At 44.1% G+C, this 20,274-nt stretch overlaps 1 protein-coding gene across 3 annotated transcripts in view; it reads right to left on the bottom strand.

The window, feature by feature from the left end:
- Positions 1-20,274, bottom strand: part of rims2a (regulating synaptic membrane exocytosis 2a) — a 265,865-nt gene that overhangs the window by 198,791 nt on the left and 46,800 nt on the right. The window contains exons 3-6 of one of the 3 annotated variants that reach the window (XM_046302555.1): positions 17,135-17,167; positions 16,400-16,507; positions 10,804-11,035; positions 9,399-9,410 (exon numbers count right to left, since the gene is read on the bottom strand). In XM_046302555.1, the coding sequence (XP_046158511.1) occupies positions 9,399-9,410; positions 10,804-11,035; positions 16,400-16,507; positions 17,135-17,167 (385 nt within the window). Of the gene's footprint in view, positions 1-6,611; positions 7,003-9,398; positions 9,411-10,803; positions 11,036-16,399; positions 16,508-17,134; positions 17,168-20,274 lie in introns of those variants that run through there. The other 2 variants (XM_046302556.1, XM_046302557.1) reach the window with 2 other exon arrangements.

Raw genomic sequence — 20,274 nt, 5'->3', positions numbered from 1 at the left:
AAACCCAGCCGTCAGAAAACACAGAAAAAAAAAAAAATTCAATGTGTCAATCACTCTCGAGTCATCTGGGACCCACGAGCTAAGCCCAAGGGACTACTAGGGGGGCACTTGAACATTCGTAGTGTCATTCCAAAAAGTGATGAAATTCAACATCTACTCACAGACTCCAACCTTGACTTCCTCTGCCTCTCAGAGACTTGGCTCCATAAACACTCTCCATGTGCTGCTTTGATTGTGCCTGGCTACAATGTCTTCAGGAGAGACAGGATTGAAGGAAGAGGAGGGGGTCTGATGATTTACATTAAAGAATATATCCGATGTAAACAAATTGTGTGGTCATGTGATAATGAACTAGAATGTATTGGCCTGAACGTTACACTGTCTCCCCAAATGTCTTTTACCCTCATTGGAATGTATAGGCCACCTTCCACCAAAACTGTGTTTTTTGATCAGTTTAATACCATGCTTAGGGAATGTGATTTTGGGAAAGAGGTCATCTTAATGGGAGATTTTTAACATTAATTATGAAGACAAGTGTTGTAGGAAAACCCTCAAACGGATCACTAATACCTTTGACCTTACATAGCTAGTTAAAGGGCCAACCAGGGTGACTTGTTGCTCTAAAACACAGATTGATTTGGTGTTCAGTAATAAACCAGAGAGAGTGACTAAATCATTCAATATGGTTACTGGGCTGTCTGATCATAATCTGACCCTTATAGCCAGAAAGCTGTCTAAGAGCAGGTTTAACCTCTCTACTGTTAGAAAGCCGGATCAACTCAGAATACCTAAGAGTGAATTAAACTATTTTGAAAAAGCAATTAAGGGAATAAACTGTAATGATCTCTTGTCCTATACAGACGTGGAAGCTGATAGTCAGGTTTTTCTATCCACAATCCAGACTACAATAAATGGCTTCCTAAAGAAAATCAAATCCAAACCTGGCCAAAAGAGCACTCTTCCTTGGCTAAATGGAGAAATCTGGAAATTGATGAAAGAACGAGATTATGCTCTAAAAAATAGCCCTAAAATCTAAATTAGAGCATGACAGACGTATGTTTACCATGTTGAGAAATAAGGTGATAAAAGAAATCAGACAGGCCAAGGCAAACTTTTTTATTAATATAATTGGTGAAGCAAAGGGAAATTCTAAATTGATATGGGAGAATCTAAAAAAGTTAACAGGGAAAGACCATTGTAACACTGCAAAAAGACTAGAAATCATGGTGAATAACAATCTAACACAGGATGCAGTTGAAATAGCAACAGCCTTCAATTCCTACTTTATTGACTCTGTCAGGTTACTGACACAGAACCCCTCCACTGATTTCTTGGGCTCAGTGCTAGTGAATGACACTCAACCTGTCTTCATCATAAGGGAGGTTTCTGAGTCAAAGGTGAACAAGGTGATTAGCTCACTAAAGAACTCTAAAGCCAAAGATGTGTTTGGGATGGACTCTACCTTTCTTAAAAACTACAAAGAGTCACTCATTGGCCCCATTACTAAGGTCACCAACAAACACATCTATTGGTCTCGGTGTGTTTCCAAGGGTATGGAAGTCGGCCATAATAACGGCCATCTTTAAATCAGGTGACCCTGCTGACGTGAGTAACTACAGGCCCATTAGTATACTACCTGTGGTGTCAAAGGTTGTTGAAAAGTGTGTAGCAGAACAACTGATTGCCCACCTCAACAACAGCCCCTTCACATTACACCATGCAGTTTGGCTTCAGAGCGAAACACTCCACAGAAACGGCCAACTGCTTTCTTCTGGAAAATGTGAAGTCCAAGATGGACAAAGGGGGTGCTGTTGGGGCTGTGTTTCTGGACCTATGGAAGGCGTTTGATACTGTTAACCATGAGATTCGCATCACAAAATTGTCCAAGTTCAACTTTTCCCCTGATGCCTTGAGATGGATGAAATCATACCTTGAAGGCAGAACTCAGTGTGTCAGAGTGAGCAATGAGCTGTCGCCCACTCATAGCTATGATGTGGGCGTGCCTCAAGGGTTAATACTGGGGCCCCTCCTGTTCAGCCTGTACATTAATGATCTGCCTTCTGTCTGTACTGGGTCTGAAGTTCAAATGTATGCAGATGATACAGTGATATATGTGCATGCAAAGAGCAAACAACAAGCTGCACAAGAACTCACTACTGTAATGGTCCAGGTTACAAAGTGGCTCAGTGACTCGTGTTTGCATCTCAATGTGAAAAAAACTGTTTGCATGTTCTTCACAAAGAGGGCAACAGATGCTACTGAGCCAGATGTCTATGTGTCAGGGGAGAAGCTCCAGGTGGTATCCGATTTTAAGTACCTTGGCATCATACTTGATTCCAACCACTCTTTTAAAAAGCATGTGAAAAAGGTAATTCAAATAACTAAATTCAATCTAGCTAATTTCCGATTTATACGAAATTGTTTGACTACAGAGGTAGCAAAACTGTACTTCAAATCTATGATACTCCCCCACTTAACATACTGCTTGACGAGTTGGGCCCAAGCTTGCTGTACAACATTAAAACCTATTCAGTCTGTCTACAAACAGGCTCTCAAAGTGCTTGATAGGAAGCCCAATAGCCATCATCATTGTCACATCCTTAGAAAACACGAGCTCTTGAGTTGGGAAAATCTTGTGCAATACACCAACGCATGTCTTGTATTCAAGATCCTTAATGGCCTGGCTCCCCCTCCACTCAATATTTTTGTTAAACAGAAAACCCAGACATATGGCAGCAGATCCACAAGGTCTGCCATGAGAGGTGACTGTATAGTTCCCCTAAGGAAAAGCACCTTTAGTAAATCTGCATTCTCTGTGAGAGCTTCCCATGTCTGGAATACACTGCCATCAGACACACATAACTGCACCACATATCACACTTTCACAAAATGCTTGAAGACATGGCTAAAGGTCAATCAGATTTGTGAACATGGTCCCTAGCTGTGTGTTGCCACTTTCCATGTTGTCTGTTGTCTGTAGCTTGTGAGGTGTGGAAACACTTTGTTGCTTTTATGAATTTTGTCTTGCTGCTTTTTGTTCTATGTTGCTCTGTCTGTATGCTATGTCTTGCTTGTCCTATGTTGCTATGTTGCTATGTCTATGGTGCTATTGTCTATATTGTAATTGTTTTTAATAACCTGCCCAGGGACTGCGGTTGAAAATTAGCCGGCTGGCTAAAACCGGCACTTTTACTGAAACGTTGATTAATGTGCACTGTCCCTGTAAAAATAAAATAAACTAAACTAAAAAACTAAACCCAACCACTGGAAACTTTAAAAATGGATCAATAGTCACTATAAACAATGCCTCTAAATAATGCCACTTTAATAAAGATCACTAGTCACTATAAATAATGCCATTCTAAATAATGCCACATTAATAATGTTTACCTATCTCACATCACCAGTATATACTGTACTATATTGAGACCCAATCACTGGACACTTTAAAAATGGATCACTAGTCACTATAAACAATGCCTCTCTAAATAATGCCAATTTAATAAAGATCACTAGTTACTTTAAATAATGCCACTCTAAATAATGCCACTCTAAATAATGCCACTCTAAATAATGCCACTTTAATAATGTTACATATCTTACATTACTCATATCACATGTATATTCTGTATTTCATACCATCTAGTGCACCTTGCCTATGCCGCTTGGCCATCACTCATCCATATACTTATATGTACATATTCTCATTCAACCCTTTAAATTTGTGTGTATTAGGTAGTTGTTGGGGAATTGTTAGATTCCTTGTTAGATTTGTGTGTATTAGGTAGTTGTTGGGGAATTGTTAGATTACTTGTTAGATTTGTGTGTATTAGGTAGTTGTTGGGGAATTGTTAGATTACTTGTTAGATTTGTGTGTATTAGGTAGTTGTTGGGGAATTGTTAGATTACTTGTTAGATTTGTGTGTATTAGGTAGTTGTTGGGGAATTGTTAGATTAGTTATTTGTGTGTACTTGTTAGATTTGTGTGTATTAGGTAGTTGTTGGGGAATTGTTAGATTCCTTGTTAGATTTGTGTGTATTAGGTAGTTGTTGGGGAATTGTTAGATTACTTGTTAGATTTGTGTGTATTAGGTAGTTGTTGGGGAATTGTTAGATTACTTGTTAGATTTGTGTGTATTAGGTAGTTGTTGGGGAATTGTTAGATTACTTGTTAGATTTGTGTGTATTAGTTAGTTGTTGGGGAATTGTTAGATTACTTGTTAGATTTGTGTGTATTAGTTAGTTGTTGGGGAATTGTTAGATATTACTGCACTGTTGGAACTAGAAGCACAAGCATTTCGCTACGCTCACATTAACATCTGCTAACCATGTGTATGTGACCAATAAAAAAAAAAAATTGATTTGAAGTGATACACTGTTAAGCTAAAATAGTGTAAAAATCTTTACTCAGCGAGATACCTAGTCAGTTGCACAACTGCATGCCTTCAACCGAAATGTGTCCTCTGAAACAGAGAGGTGTGGAGGGGCTGCCTTAAATGACGTATGGGGGGCAGTTGTGCTCCTCAGTTTTGCTCAAGAGCAGAACTGCAGATTTTTCCATTTTATCAGTTTGGTGATTCAAACCAGCGACCTTTCGGTTACTGATGTGTGCTGGAGCATATAGGTACTGTATGCTACTGATCTATTGTATTAGGTTACGATGGGTACCATCAAGCTGTTTAGATTGATATGTCATTTGTTATCTAATGTTTTTTCATTTAAACTGAAGGTGGGTTCATACATCCTTATCATCTTTCGCATTTGCATTTGGTCCCATACAAAGATATTATACTCCATATTTTATTCCATCTATTTACTCCATCTAATCCATCTGGACTTGAATCAATAACTTCTATCTAAGATGAGCATGCCTAGCGTTCAGACAACCTCGTGTGTTGCAAATCTCTACAGCCAAACAATGCTATAGCTTATTTCAAGGGCGGTGCCGTGGTGGTGCTTTCGATGACCAATCTAGTGTATGGTCATCACTTTCTAAGAGACAATTTACAGCATTGACTGAAAGTCCTTTAAGATAGAGAGCAGCCTTCAGCTATCTCAGTTTCTGCTGAGCTTTGTTTAGCTGTCAAGCCTGTGGTGCTACACTACATCAAAGTAAAATGAACAGGGGAGGGAGGAGACAATCGCCTCTTTCTGATACATATGTTCCAGTAGCCAATACTCAGTCAATGAGCTCTCTCTTGTGGCCAAGAAGCAGCACTACACCACAACAGCATCCTACCAAAACAGTTGAGGGGAGCAATGATATTATCAAACTTCAAAGCTAAAGGACAATGAAAATACCATGGTGACCATTTTTAACTATTAAGAGAATTGCAACCATTGTTGAATTCCTTGAGTCTAAATAGTGACTGTTCTTTCGGAGACAAAAACACATACTTGGTATCATATCTTTCAGACGAAATGCATTCCCAACCATCGAATGTTACTGTATCTTGTTCATAGCATTCAGAGAACAAAAATATCACGTACTATAAAGAGATGTGCGTCATAGTCAAATATGAATGTGATGGTGAATAGACTGTCATCCGTATCATATTGCCTGTTTCCCTCCCAGTCTCACCTGGCCTGAACTTAACTGAGCTCATTAAAAACTCATAGTTTAAGGGAACATGTCTGGGGAACATATTGTCTTTGAAGCTGAGTTTGCACTTGAGTCGACTGTGTCTGAAACATACAGAACCTAATCCATCATTCGGCACTCCTTTTCCCCCCATGCAACACACGTTTTTATGTGTTATTAAAAACGTGTGATAAACGATATATAACCTATATAACCTAAGATGAAATATACCACATTCTTCTAAATGTGTGTGTGTAAAGATCTCAAAAAGACAGAGGGAAACACGTATTAAAGTATGTTTCCTGAAACCGTGTAGCCTAAATAGAGGTGAAAGAAGAGCCGACTCTCACATGCTCAAACACTGTCTGGCACGTGGTGCATTACATTTGAATGAGGTTCTAAATTTAGTGTGTCGGGCGCGCGGTAATAATAATAGACTTGATGCATAAATGTATGCCCCGTTATTTTGACCGAAGTCCAGAAAGACTTGAGAGAGAAAGATGAGAGCGGCTTGAGAAATGGAGAGACTGGATTCACACAGGGAGATATGGCAGATGTCTTTCACAGACCCCCCCCCCTAAAGCCCTGTGACATTATTTACAAAGCCAACGTCTATTTTTGGTATTAGTTACGCATTTGGCATGCAAAGTCGGTTTATCATAGCGCTGTTCACTGTTTCACATACATTTTAGAAAATACCATATATATTCAGAATTTCAGAGAACATGATGTAATGAGAACTTTCACCGAAAATGAGCACTGCATAGCCTAAAACATCCATATAAACGTGTTCAGACTACCAGACTATAACAAGGTGTTTATAACATGTAGGCATTCATAATAGCATATAATTAATTCTTCATTGGTCATATTATCATCTACATTAAAATACTCTGACTACTTATGCAAACAGTGCACAACAGTCTATAGCCTACATGTGCATTGTAAATGCAGTTTCCAAACGGCTGATTGTGAGCCCAGCGTATTGAATGACTTGCAGCCAAGACAATCCATTTTACATTTATCTTACCCATGGTAACGACGGGAAGCATCGTGTCCGTGCAGGAAAAACAATGTATGTAATCCTAATTTGGTGGAAATGTTACGGGCCAGCGTGCAGTAAAATCAGGAGGAGACAGACTGAGGCGCCGACCTTCAACACCGTTCAGCACCGCGGACAGTACCTAGTTTGACAACAGGCAGGCAGCTAGCTCTGCTCAATGTAGCCCGCGTGAAGGTTACGCGATGCTAATAATGTATGTGATTTGTCCAGGCTGCAAATAATACCACCCAGTCAGACAGTCTTTAAATTCCAACCATAATTATTTTCTAAACAGATTATTTACAGAAAATAACAAAATACGTGTCTGCCACGATGTCAAATAGAAAACGATACAGCCCCTTGATAAATGCAGTAAATGATTCCAAATTTGAAACGCGGCACACAAAAAAAGAAGCATAAGGAAGCAGCTTCGTGGGAGGAAAGATGTGCAAGAGTGAGCAATAAAACGTGCAATCATGTTTTACCGCCGCTGTATTAGACCTACTAGTTAAGTCTTCATTACTAATAGATGCGGGTGTGAGTCTCCCGCTACCGAGGATTATTCGAGCTCATTATAAATGCAGCGCGTCCCCCCGTGGTGCTGGGCGGCCCAACTGTGCTCAAAGAATCCAGTGTGTGCCCTTACACGCCCGTGACGCTCAGGGACTCACCAAGCTAATTCTGATGCGCCACAACAACGTGTTCTTCTAAATTCACTGAAATATTAGGCTATTTTTACTTTGATGAGTCCAGAAAGATCCAATAAGTGTGAGTTCTGTTCGTTTGCAGCAGAGTGAATGAAAGCTGAGAGCCAAGAGCACCACAGCACATGTGATGTCCTCAAAAGTCACGTTAATCACGAATGACTTGGTCTCAGGAGACTTGATTCCTGAGGCATTTTTTAGCAACATCAGAGGAATTGAAATGTTGAACAGTCCTACTCTAAGGACTGAGGAGGGTGAGGGATTCTGGGGGTTCAAAAAATGTACATAGAGCACTGTATGTCTTTCAAAGGCTCCATCTATATCTCTAAAATCCTTCATGGTGTAAGTTTTGTCTACTGTGTAGCAGCTGAGCCGAGACTATACTGACCCCTGGTTACATATAAAGGCCCTCAGTACTGTCCTATCAGACTGGATGTCATTCACCTCTTTACTGTAGGCTAATATCAAGCAAAGATATATAACAAAAGATCATGTTTTGTTGTCATAACCATGAGTCTGATAGGCTATACTAGACTACATAAGAAAATAAATCATCCCGGGACTCAGTTTAATGTAGCTCAAATCCATCTCAAACTCCTGCTTCTTCTCCTGCCTCTCTGTGAAACTCTCAGCAGCAAGTCTGTCCTATCGTATTCCAGTGTCCAACAGCTCTGTTAGAGGCCCCAGACACTGAGGCGTGTAAATATTGATGCCGTTTCACAGAACAAGAGATCTCTCATCACGGCTGCCACTGGTTGTGGGAAGGAAAGAGAATACTGATGGAAAAAGGACCGATTTCACCACCACCACAAGCACCTCTTTGACTGACACACAAGCTTTCAGACGTGACAAGCTACTGCAGGTGGTTGGGCTGACCAAAACATGCCCAACTGAGCTATATAGTCTTAGTTATTAAACTTGCAATAACATAACATCTATTCTTATTATGAGACTCTGAAAAGTGTTGTGTGTGAGTCTGTGTGCACGCGGCGTGTGTGTAAACATGAAAGGGCTTTATTGTGTCCAACGTGTAGGGCTCTTGTCAAAAGTAGTTCACTATATAGGGAATAGGGTGCCATTTGAGACATCCTTTAGGTCCATGGGCCCTGCCCTCAGAGGCCCAGCAGTCGGGCCCCCAGTGACATCACCCTCCTTGGGTTGAAAAACTATCTGGTCACCCAGCCCTGTCTGGGAACCAAACCCCTGGATCAGCTGGCCCTGAGGGCTCTGTGAGGGCTTGGAGCCCTGCAACTAGATACAGGGGAGGCAGTACAGGGGAGGCTGTGTCCGTGTAAACAATGTCTCTCTGGCTGAGACAGCAGCACATCTATTGAACGTATGTACACCTCCACCTCCACCATCTATCCATCTCCATCTCCATTCCCCTATTGCAACTCCTCCACATCCAGACTAGTAATAACAACTGTATTCCTTTCAAATACTTTAGCTGCATGTGCCATTTGAGATGCAACCAATGTATTTTCATGGCCAAGAAGATCGCGACAATACCAGGCTAACAGTGGGCAGGGCAGCAGTGGGCCTATCCTCCTATCCTTTGATCTGATCCCAGGGCAGATCTGCCAACACTCCCGCTACTCATCACACTGTCCCAACCCTACTGCTGCTGCTGCCTCCTGCCAGCCCACAGCCACGACTCAACACCATCTGTAGGCTACAACTCTGGAGGAAACCCATCCTCCATCCATAATCAGTCAACAACAAAGACAGACAGGCAGCCTTGGCAGCCGACGGACGGAAGGCCCAGTGGAGGTGGACTCTCAGCTCAGTCATAGCTGTTAAGGGGAAACTTTGACAGGGATTTGGTACAAACTTTGCATTGAAAATGGAACAAAGACACCGAAATATATTTTCTGACATATGTTCCATTTTGGTCTGGCCTTCAACATGATCTAATTGACTCACAGATGTGATTGGTCAAAAATCATGTATTCAGGGTACTGTATGTGTATATTACAGTCTGAGAAGCATCTCATGGGGGTGAAGGAGTGATGCTTCTATTCAGACTTTTCTTAGTCGAGATGCGAAAAAAGTTGGAAAAGGATTTGCTAACCACTTTGTCCTCCTGTTGCAATTCCGCGAGAGCAGACAGAGATAGAGGGAGTGGAAGACAGGGACAAAGAAAGAGAGAGAGAGGAAGAAAGGAAAGGGGAGAAAGATTGTGAGTGACATTAGTACACTTTGACACATCGCATTCCGACAGTGAGGGTATTGAACGGCACCAAGCATAAACACTCAGTCACACAATAATAAATCAAGGCTTACTCTGTAGGAGGATGTCACAACAAGGTTAGTTAGTTAGACAGTGGAGCAGCATGGTAATACACAGCAGACATGAGATTTAGGGCTGTTGTGAGATGCCAGGGGAGAAGCTCCCCCCAGTGGTAAAGAAAGAGATTTACATTTGAAATAATTAGGAGACCCTCTTATCCAGAGCAACTGCGGTTAAGTGTCTTGCTCAAGGGCACATCGAGTCTGGGATTCAAACCAGCAGCCTTTCGACTACTGGCCCAACACTTTTAAATGTTTGGGTTTTTTTTCACCCCTTTTTTCTCCCCAATGTTGTGGTATCCAAATTGGTAGTAGTTAGTCTTGTCTCATCGCTGCAACTCATGTATGGACTCGGGAGAGGTGAAGGTCAAGAGCTATGCGTCCTCCGAAACACAACCCAACCAAGCCGCACTGCTTCTTGACACAATGCCCATCCAACCCGGAAGCCAGCCACCAATGTGTCTGCGCCCGACCCGCCACAGGAGTCACTAGTGCGCGATGAGATAAGGCTAACCCGGACGACGCTGGGCCAAATGTGTGCCGCATCATGGTCCTCCCGGTCGCGACCAGCTGCGACAGAGCCTGGACTCGAACCCAGAATCTCTAGTGGCACAGCTAGCACTGCGATGCAGTGCCTTAGACTCCTGCGGCACTCGGGAGGCCCTGCCCAACACTTTTAACTACTAGGCTACCTGACGCCATGCTAAAAACAAGACCTGAAGAAATCACTGCACTAGAATCATCCCTCACCAGATTCACAGTCATGCAGAGAATATGAATGGGAGAAACATTGGTAGGAGCTGGTATATGGTATAGATCGTCAGTAGGGATGAGTTGTGAGCTGCACCACTGTCTGTATCTGGCTTGAGGCCCAGTTTCTGATTTCACACTAATGTTCCATAACCCAGTGGAGGATTTGATTTGAGACAGAAATGGATGTACTAGTCAGGCTATTTTTGGGACCCAAGAGAGAGAGTATCAGCAAAAAAACACTCTCTCACGACAGCTGGACTGGACTGGCCTGCATGTGATTGTAGAAAACAAATTGTATTGACAAATTACTTCCACCTTCCCACTGTAATCTTACAAGAGGACAATCACTACAAAACATTTTTTCCAGGTATGCATGCGTGTGTGTGCGTTCATAGACACAGACAAACAGAGGTAGCTAGGCTCAACCTCCTCACCTTATTTGACCGCAGAGACACTCGTCCTCCGCACCGAGCACAGAATTTCGTTTGGCAATATGAACAGAGGTGGCCGCAGCCGTCAGCGAATTTGGTTTTGTGGCAAATCCCGCAGGTAGGAGAGTCATTGGGGTTCTTCTGGGGTTCTCCTGTCGTCCCCGTCTGCAGGGTCGTATCGTCCCCCATCTTCTTCACCTGGTCCTTGTAGCTCTCAAACTGCTGGTGCAACTTCCTGCAAGGAAGGAAGCAAGAGAGGAGCGCAGTTAGGAAAAGATCAGTTCAGAACAGAAACTTTGTCCTAAATGGCTCCCTAGTCCCTACTCCCGTTAAAGTGCACTACTTTCGCCAGAGTATAACAATGCACTTCAGGGGATCGGAAGTCATTTCAGATGTCTTTGTGCTGTAACTGCAGGATGTTGTGTGAGGTCCATTAGTGTTGGTAGACAGTAAAGCAGCATATGTCGCCATGATTCCTTTCTAAGAGAAATGTAGGGAACACTTTCTAGGAGGAACATGCTTTATAATGGCCTTGATTATATACTGTATACTTATAGAAAGTGGAACCGAAAGGTTTTGTCAACCAAATAACCTACAGTTTGTTACACACAACTGTCAGAGAAATGTTTGTATGTTCTGCATTGCATATTGTTGTACTGTCACTATAGTTCTCCATTCACATAGAGCTGCACCCATCTTTACTGAAACAAGGCGGGCCAGGTTGGAAGGTATAGAGTTTGCATCGCAAGTTTAAAAGCCTAACTTAATTCCACTTACTCAGGTTCCCTGCGTTTAATGAATCATTTGTACCTGTGTTTCTATTTCAGGGCGGGGCCCGAGACGTAAGCTAATACAGCCCTCCAAATGTCAATGCCCACACTTCAGTGGAAAGAACACATCAAATCTGTTTTCACAGCAACAACATCATGACTAGGTAGCCTACACTACAGCATCCATCCAACCATCGGGCTAACAGTGCCTTTAGACAGTGCAGAGGAATCAGACTATTGAGTAGGCCTCCATGTGGATTACTGAAACAACGGCACCCTTCAAAAGACTTTGTATACGGCCCAAATGGCACACTATTCCCTACACAGTGCACTACTTTTGACTAGTGCCCTGTGTGAAAAGGGTGCCAAATAAAGAAAAGGGGGTCATTTGGAAGGAAGCTTTTAGCTCAACGTTCTCTTTTAATCTGCACCGCCTGCTCAAAACACTAGATGTACATTCAGTGTCATCTTTGTCTATACTCTCCCAATACACCCACACATGACAGGTCCAATCGGACCTGAAGACCAGAGGACCCTGAAACGCTACCTCACACAGACAGACCAGCATGCATTTTGTATGACACATGTCAATCGGGTGTATCCTTGGAAACTAAAACCCTGGCTGACTTCATGTTATGGCGATTAGAATTGGTTTCCTCTCCACATTTTCCCCTGCAACATTCATTAGTCACGTGAATTATTAACCAGAGCTATCATTTTTACCGTCCGTATGCATGGCCTGGTGTCGCGTAGGTGATAAACATGCTGCCTCCTCTTTCCCACAAACAGGCCTTTTATTTAGATCCCAAATGTAATTGGTGCGTGACTCGATGTGGCTGGGCCTTGTCTGATGACGATCACCCTGCTGAACACTAGATAGAGACGGAACCCTGGATGGCACCTCTCTGTGTCACACTGCCACGCTGCTCTGCCCACTCTGAATGAACACTGGGCTACTACTGTCACTATATACTGAACACAGATTAGACCTGGGACGTGGTGGTGTGGTGTTGTTTAACACACAGACAAACACACAGACACCTGACCAGTACTGCGCTTCTTTCGGTAAGTACGAGGAGTTGGCTCAGGTCTCCAACCTGACTCTGCCACACTCCCTGTGTGCCCCCAAAAATGTTTTTGGGGGCTGCCTCTCGTGCCTGTCGCGCTGCTGTGCTGCCTCCTCATATTGCCGCCGCTCAGCATTCGCTGCCTCCAGCTCTGCCTTGGGGCGACGATATTCCCCAGCCTGTGCCCAGGGTCCTTTTCCGTCCAAAATCTCCTCCCATGTCCACAAGTCCAGAGATCGCTGCTGCCCAATACCACGCTGCTTGGTCCTTAGTTGGTGGGTGATTCTGTAACGCTCGTTGTGGGTGTAAGAAGAGGAGGACCAATGCGCAGAATATACACAACCCAACCAGCCATACAGCTTCTTAACACAGCGCGCATCCAACCCGGAAGCCAGCCGCACCAATGTGTCGGAGGGTACGCCGCGCACCTGGCAACCTTGGTTAGCGCGCACTGCGCCCGGCCCGCCACAGGAGTCGCTGGTGCGCGATGAGACAAGGACATCCCTACCGACCAAGCCCTCCCTAACCCGGACGACGCTAGGCCAATTGTGCGTCGCCCCACGGACCTCCCGGTCGTGGCTGTTTACGACAGAGCCTGGGCGCGAACCCAGGGACTCTGATGGCACAGCTGGCCATTAACCACAGCGCCACCCGGGAGGCTCCCTAAGTATGATTCTCAATCAGAGACAACGAACGACACCTGCCTCTGATTGAGAACCATACCAGGCCAAACACAAAACCACAACATAGAAAAAAGAACATAAACTACCCACCCAACTCACGCCCTGATCATACTAAAACAAAGACATAACAAAAGAACTAAGGTCAGAACGTGACATCCGATGCCAAGAGGTGGGTCTTTAAAATGTTTCTTCCCATGGCCAGAGACTTGGATTGTCCGGCCATGCACTACTGAAGTCATAGTAAAACTCCTTGCTATTTTTATCTCACTCGAGTTATGAGGGGGTCCCTGATGAATTTGTTATCGCAAAAGGGGTTACTGGCCCCAAAAAGTTTGAGAACCGCTGGTTTAGTGGGCATACAAAGGCTTCTATATTCACTAGAGAGAGTCACTAGAGAGCTGCCATTCAAGATGCAACTCTCTCTAAACCAGGAAGAGGGTTAGGAAGAGGAGAGGGGTAGGAAGAGATAGGGAGAAGAAGAAAGAGAGGGAAAGGAGGGGTAGGTAGAGGAGATGGCCAGGGAAAATATGGAGAGGAATAGAGCGAGAAGGAGGAGGAGAGAACTAGAGGAGAGAGAAATAGAGGAGGAGAGAGGGGAGGAGAGGGGTATATTGAGAGGTTCAGGCAGCTGGTGGATGGCTCCCGTTCCTCATCCGTCTCCCTCTCGGTCAAACCTGGTCAAACGCGCATGACACAGCTGACATGTAATCATATGCTGCTCATTGTATCAGCTCTGGCTGTCTATCCGACCCTTCTTTCCTCTGAACCACACTAACACAGGCTGCATAAACAGGCTGAAACATGAGCCCTGCCCTGTCCTCTACTGTATACCGTATGACGGAGCTAACATAGTATCCCTACAGGGACCCAGCCAAGGCCGGAAACTCAATACGTGTCTGCCTGTTGGCCTTAAGTATGAACTCAGGGGGTTATTTTATCAAGACATGCCTTTTAAATGATTAAAATTGTGTTCCTTGTGGATGTCAGACTGGGTGACATAACATTGATGTCACCATCTGATGTCATGTTTCTGTGATATAGCACAGTCACGGTGCACATCAGATGCATTTATCCAACCACAATGCAATATTGATATAATCTGTTCCTATTCTAGCACTATTACAGTTTTAAAATGTAAATGGCTGTCACTTAATCGAAAATGTATCATGCATTTTATAGATGAAATGTCTTGTATTCTTCACCGTAGTAAAATAAAACTAAAGAATATGGTAATTTTCCTGAATAAAAATTGTGTGCTTGCTCCAGCTGTCCAAAAGTATCATTTGAAAGCAGACTTGACTCTTGGCCATAGGCAGCGCGTCCATAAGGTTTATCCTAAAGTAAATTGAATTAATTGCCAAAATGATATAGCCTAATACAGAATAGTCTACACAGAAATACATAAAATCGTTACTACACCAAAAAGCTTCTTAAAAATAATAAAACCCTGTGGATTGTTTAAATCGCATAGCCGGAAGGGTCCTCAATTTGGGCAGCGTGCACGGGAAATACCGAATAGATGATTGTTGAATTGCGAATGTCAGCGAAAGAGAGGCCCAGCCAGGCATATCGCAATATTTCAAAATACAATCGCGTGAAAACATCGGTGGAAAAGCAAATGGCTATTTTTGTATGGAGAACACCATCAAAAGACTAATCTGCCTGTTATAAAAATTCTCAATTTATTTGAGCGAATAGTAACGCGGAGCATCGGCCGTATCCCGACGTGTGCATATTCACTGTCTTTATCATTGGGTCAATTTTTGGACAATCATTTCCTCTTCCATATTGTCTTTCTGGCTCCTCTTTTCGTAGACCTATTAGATAGTATTGACCTATTAGATTTTATTGATCTGTATGACAGTCAGCAGAGTTTAAGATACCCTGTAATTTTTCTCGTAATAAAAGATTCAGCTATGTATGTACGAGCCTCAAGCTCTACAATACAGTGAATTGCTCTTGACTCTGTGTATCATGCAGGCCTTCGTTTTGTCACCAATCAGAGATGTCTATCTAACTCTCCATTGTGATCTGTCGGGTGAACATCAATAGCAACACGCAGGCTCCAACACTGGCAAGTTCTCATTTATAAAGTCATTTTAGGAAAACTACCATTTTATCTATCCTCTCTTCAAGCTTGAAATAAAAACACATACAAGCTCAGATCTCAATCTTGTTTTAGGCTAAGAGTCACGGAAATGTGAACTGAGTATGGAAAAAGGTCCTGTCATTACTCAGCCCCCATGTCATGGAATTCCCTCCAAGACAACATAAAACTCAATGACCTGGTGTCCCTGGAGGAGGAACAGGTAGTTGAGACATGTCATCGTTTCTAATTGTCACCCCATGTCAATAATTTGCCGTGCCTTATATAAGGAAGACCTTTGTTTTACTACACACACACACACACACACACACACACACACACACACACACACACACACACACACACACACACACACACACACACACACACACACACACACACACACACACACACACACACATCCACTGTTTGTTTGCTGTTGTATTTGTGCTGTTGCCAGTGACTTCTGTCTGTGTTGTCCGTTTTGGCTTACAACGTTTTTTTGTCCGAGGCCAGAAGGCTTTTTGCCTCTTGCCAGGCCGTCGTTGTAAATAAGAATTTGTTCTTATTGACTCGCCTGGTTAGATAAAGGTTAAATAAAACAATTAAATACATCTCCAATCCTATAAAGTGGAGTAGAATTGCATGAAATGTGTTTATAAAAGCCCATATATTTCCCAAACAGTGATTGAGTTATATTATTAGCATAAATCGTGACTATCCCATCAACTCATCACATTGGGAATAGCAGACTATCTTACATAAGTCTGCAAAAGTGGTGATGCATGGAATGCTTAATTATAAAGGAGAATTTTTATGGTGAAAATGAGCTTCCCCAAACTTGAGACTCATGCGCCGCCTATGCTCTTGGCAGTATCTGACAGGTCAGAGGTCAAACATGTTGTACAGACCACACTAGTCAGCCATACTGTATGTTTAGGCCTACTACAGTAACTGTCTGGTTCAGGGGCAGGCAGTGCACATCTTACTTACGTCTCAGGCTCAGACACAGGCTCAGGCTCCTTCTCATTTTGGGACTTTTGCTGAGGTTGCAGAACGTTATTTACCAGCTCAGTGATCCCACTAAAGGGACTAAACCACCTGTTCAAATAAGTAAGCAAACAACGTGACTGTACACCACACCACAGAAAGATGAAGAATCAACACATTGTCTGGGCTGGCTGAGACAAGGGAATCCCCCATTAAAGCACACACACCCAGCAAGGCTTACACAAAGTCAGAGTGGCGGTACTGTATGGAAGCCTAGCAGGGACATTCATTGTGATGACAGCAGACCAAGAAAGAGGGACAGTCAACCACATCCACAACCACAGAGAAAGAGGAGGACAGGAAGTATAAAAGCAGGAAAGAAGCTACAGCAAATGGAAATGGAAATTGCATTGAATGGTCAGCCAATAGTTAGGAAGGTGGTAGTATAGTAGTAGTATAACGTTTTCATATAGATCAGATAGTTGCTGTGTTTAGAGGTAGATTTGGACACAATGCAGGACGGAAGGTAGCTGACTAGAAGCATCCAGTTCACACATGGATGAGGAAGTAAGGAGTCTGAAGGTGAAGTTCCCTTACAAGCTAATCAGAATGCAAATGACACAACAGGGCGAGCCAATATCAGGGGAGAAGGGGCGGGGCCCACTGTGACAGGAAGCTACATTGACCAACAGGAAGAAGTGTCAAAGCCTAGAGCACTCTGGGTAATGTGTTACTTACTGTGCCGGCTGAGGCTTTTGTTCTTCTTTGACCCTAAAAAGATAATTGTGGACAGCTCAGTGCTCAGTGCTCAGTGCATACACAACACAAAGACATGGAGAACACACACAAAACAACACTAATAAATACATACATAGAGATTAAACAATGATGATGACGAGGATGAACATAATTACTGAATATTGTAATAGCTTTAAAGCATATGATCAAGATATCAGTGATGATGATGAAGAACATAATTACTGTATATTGTAATAGCTTTAAAGCATACAGTATAATCAAGATATCAGTGAGGATGATGATGATGATGAACATAATTACTGTATATTGTAATAGCTTTAAGGCATATGATCAAGATATCAGTGATGATGATGATGATGATGACAAAAAAAACACAACAATAAAAATCATAACGTTTTAAAATGACAGTAAAAACATAAGATTCACAGGAAGTAAATAATAAAATATTGTGCTGCCATGATGTTTGTGCTGTCATGTCACACCTGAATTGATTGAATACGACTCTGGAACTCTAGCTGAGGGTCTCACTACTTCCAGACTTCCAAACCATTCACCAATCATTTCTTAACACATTTACAGTAGCAGACACATCTTGTTAGAAAAAGTCCTCTTTGGTACAAAGCCTGTGGTCTCGTGGTAATTCTTCAGGGTCCAGTCAAATATGCCTCTTCCCTGGAAACCAGGGTTTAATCCCTGGATCCACTCTTCCTCATGACACTAGTAACCCACACATCACCCCTCACAATAAAGAGGTCAGTCAGATGAGAAGGTATAGACAACAGTCAAAAGGGTGACAACCAGGTTCATGTGCATAGACTGTATACCAAACAGGATGTCTACAGACAGTCTAAGACCAGTCTCACACACACAGTCTGTCTCTATCATCACGTCTATAGATTGTATTTCTTCATATCTATCTTATTTTCTAGTTTTGACCCTCTGTTTCACACATTATAAGCAGTAGCCTCCAGGTTTGACTGAATTTGACTGAGGTTACACTGCTCTCTAGTGGACAGAAGTGTGGTTTCCTCTGCTAAGCGTAAAAGGGGAAGAGATGTACACAGAATAGCAATAATGATACATGTCCAACATAGCTGTTGACTTGGAGTTCTGAGATCATAGGTGGCACAGCCCACTCCCCAGCCCTAGCCCTAAACCCCAGCCCCAGCCCTAAACCCCAGCCCCAGCCCACTCCCCAGCCCCAGCCCTAAACCCCAGCCCCAGCCCTAAACCCCAGCCCCAGCCCACTCCCCAGCCCCAGCCCTAAACCCCAACCCCAGCCCTATACCCCAACCCCAGCCCCAGCCCTAAACCCCAACCCCAGCCCTAAACCCCAACCCCAGCCCTAAACCCCAACCCCAGCCCCAGCCCTAAACCCCAACCCCAGCCCTATACCCCAACCCCAGCCCTATACCCCAACCCCAGCCCCAGCCCTAAACCCCAACCCCAGCCCTATACCCCAACCCCAGCCGTAAACCCCAACCCCAGCCCTATACCCCAACCCCAGTACTATACCACAGCCCTATACCCCAACCCCAGTACTATACCCCAGCCCTATACCCCAACCCCAGCCCCAGCCCTAAACCCCAACCCCAACCCCAGCCCTATACCCCAACCCCAGTACTATACCACAGCCCTATACCCCAACCCCAGTACTATACCCCAGCCCTATACCCCAACCCCAGTACTATACCTCAACCCCAGTACTAAACCCCAACCCCAGTACTATACCTCAGTATTATACCCCAACCCCAGTACTATACCTCAACCCCAGTATTATACCTCAACCCCAGTACTATACCCCAACCCCAGAACTATACCCCAGTACTATACCCCAACCCCAGTACTATACCCCAAACCTAGTACTATACCCCAAACCCAGTACTATACCTCAGTATTTTACACCAACCCCAGTACTATACCCCAACCCCAGAACTATACCCCAGTACTACACCCCAACCCCAGTACTATACCCCAAACCCAGTACTATACCCCAACCCCACTACTATACCCCAACCACAGTACTATAACCCAGCCCTATACCCCAACTCCAGTACTATAACTCAACCCCAGTACTATACCACAACCGCAGCCCTAGACCCCAACCCCAGTACTATACCCCAGCCCTATACCCCAACCCCAGTACTATACCTCAACCCCAGGACTATACCCTAACCCCAGTACTATACCCCAGTACTATACCCCTACCCCAGGACTATACCTCAAACCCAGGACTATACCCCAACCCCAGTACTATACCCCAGTACTATACCCCAACCCCAATACTATACCCCAGTACTATACCCCAGTACTATACGCCAGCCTTATACCCCAACCCCAGGCCTATACCCCAACCCTAGTACTATACCCCAACCCCAGTACTATACCCCAGCCCCAGTACTATACCCCAGCCCCTGTACTATACCACATCCCCAGTACTATACCCCAACCCCAGTACTATACCCCAGCCCCAGTACTATACCCCTACCCCAGTACTATACGCCAACCCCAGTACTATACCCCAGCCCCAGTACTAAACCCCAGCCCCAGTACTATACCCCAACTCCAGTACTATACGCCAACCCCAGTACTATACCCCAACCCCAGCACTATACCCCAACCCCAGCACAATACCCCAACCCCAGCACTATACCCCAGCCCCAGTACTATACCCCAGCCCCAGTACTATACCCCAACCCCAGTACTATACCCCAGCCCCAGTACTATACCACAAACCCAGCCCTATACTCCAACCCCAGTACTATACCCCAGCCCCAGTACTATACCCCAAACCCGGCCCTATACCCCAGCACCAGTGCAATAACCCAGTACTATATGCCAGCCCCAGGACTATATGCCAGCCCCAGTACTATACCCCAACCCCAGCACTATACCCCAGACCCAGTACTATACCCCAGCACTATACGCCAGCCCCAGTACTATACCCCAACCCCAGTACTATACACCAACCCCAGTACTACACCCCAGCTCCAGTACTATACCCCAGACCCAGTACTATATGCAAGCCCTATACCCCAACCCCAGCCCTATACCCCAACCACAGCACAATACCCCAAACCCAGTACTATACACCAGCCCCAGTACTATATGCCAGCCCC

This window comes from Oncorhynchus gorbuscha, linkage group LG15 (assembly GCF_021184085.1).
Source record: "Oncorhynchus gorbuscha isolate QuinsamMale2020 ecotype Even-year linkage group LG15, OgorEven_v1.0, whole genome shotgun sequence".
NCBI lineage: Eukaryota > Metazoa > Chordata > Actinopteri > Salmoniformes > Salmonidae > Oncorhynchus > Oncorhynchus gorbuscha.
The sequence above is the reverse complement of the archived record's forward strand: the minus strand, read 5'-3'. Positions and strand labels throughout refer to the sequence as shown.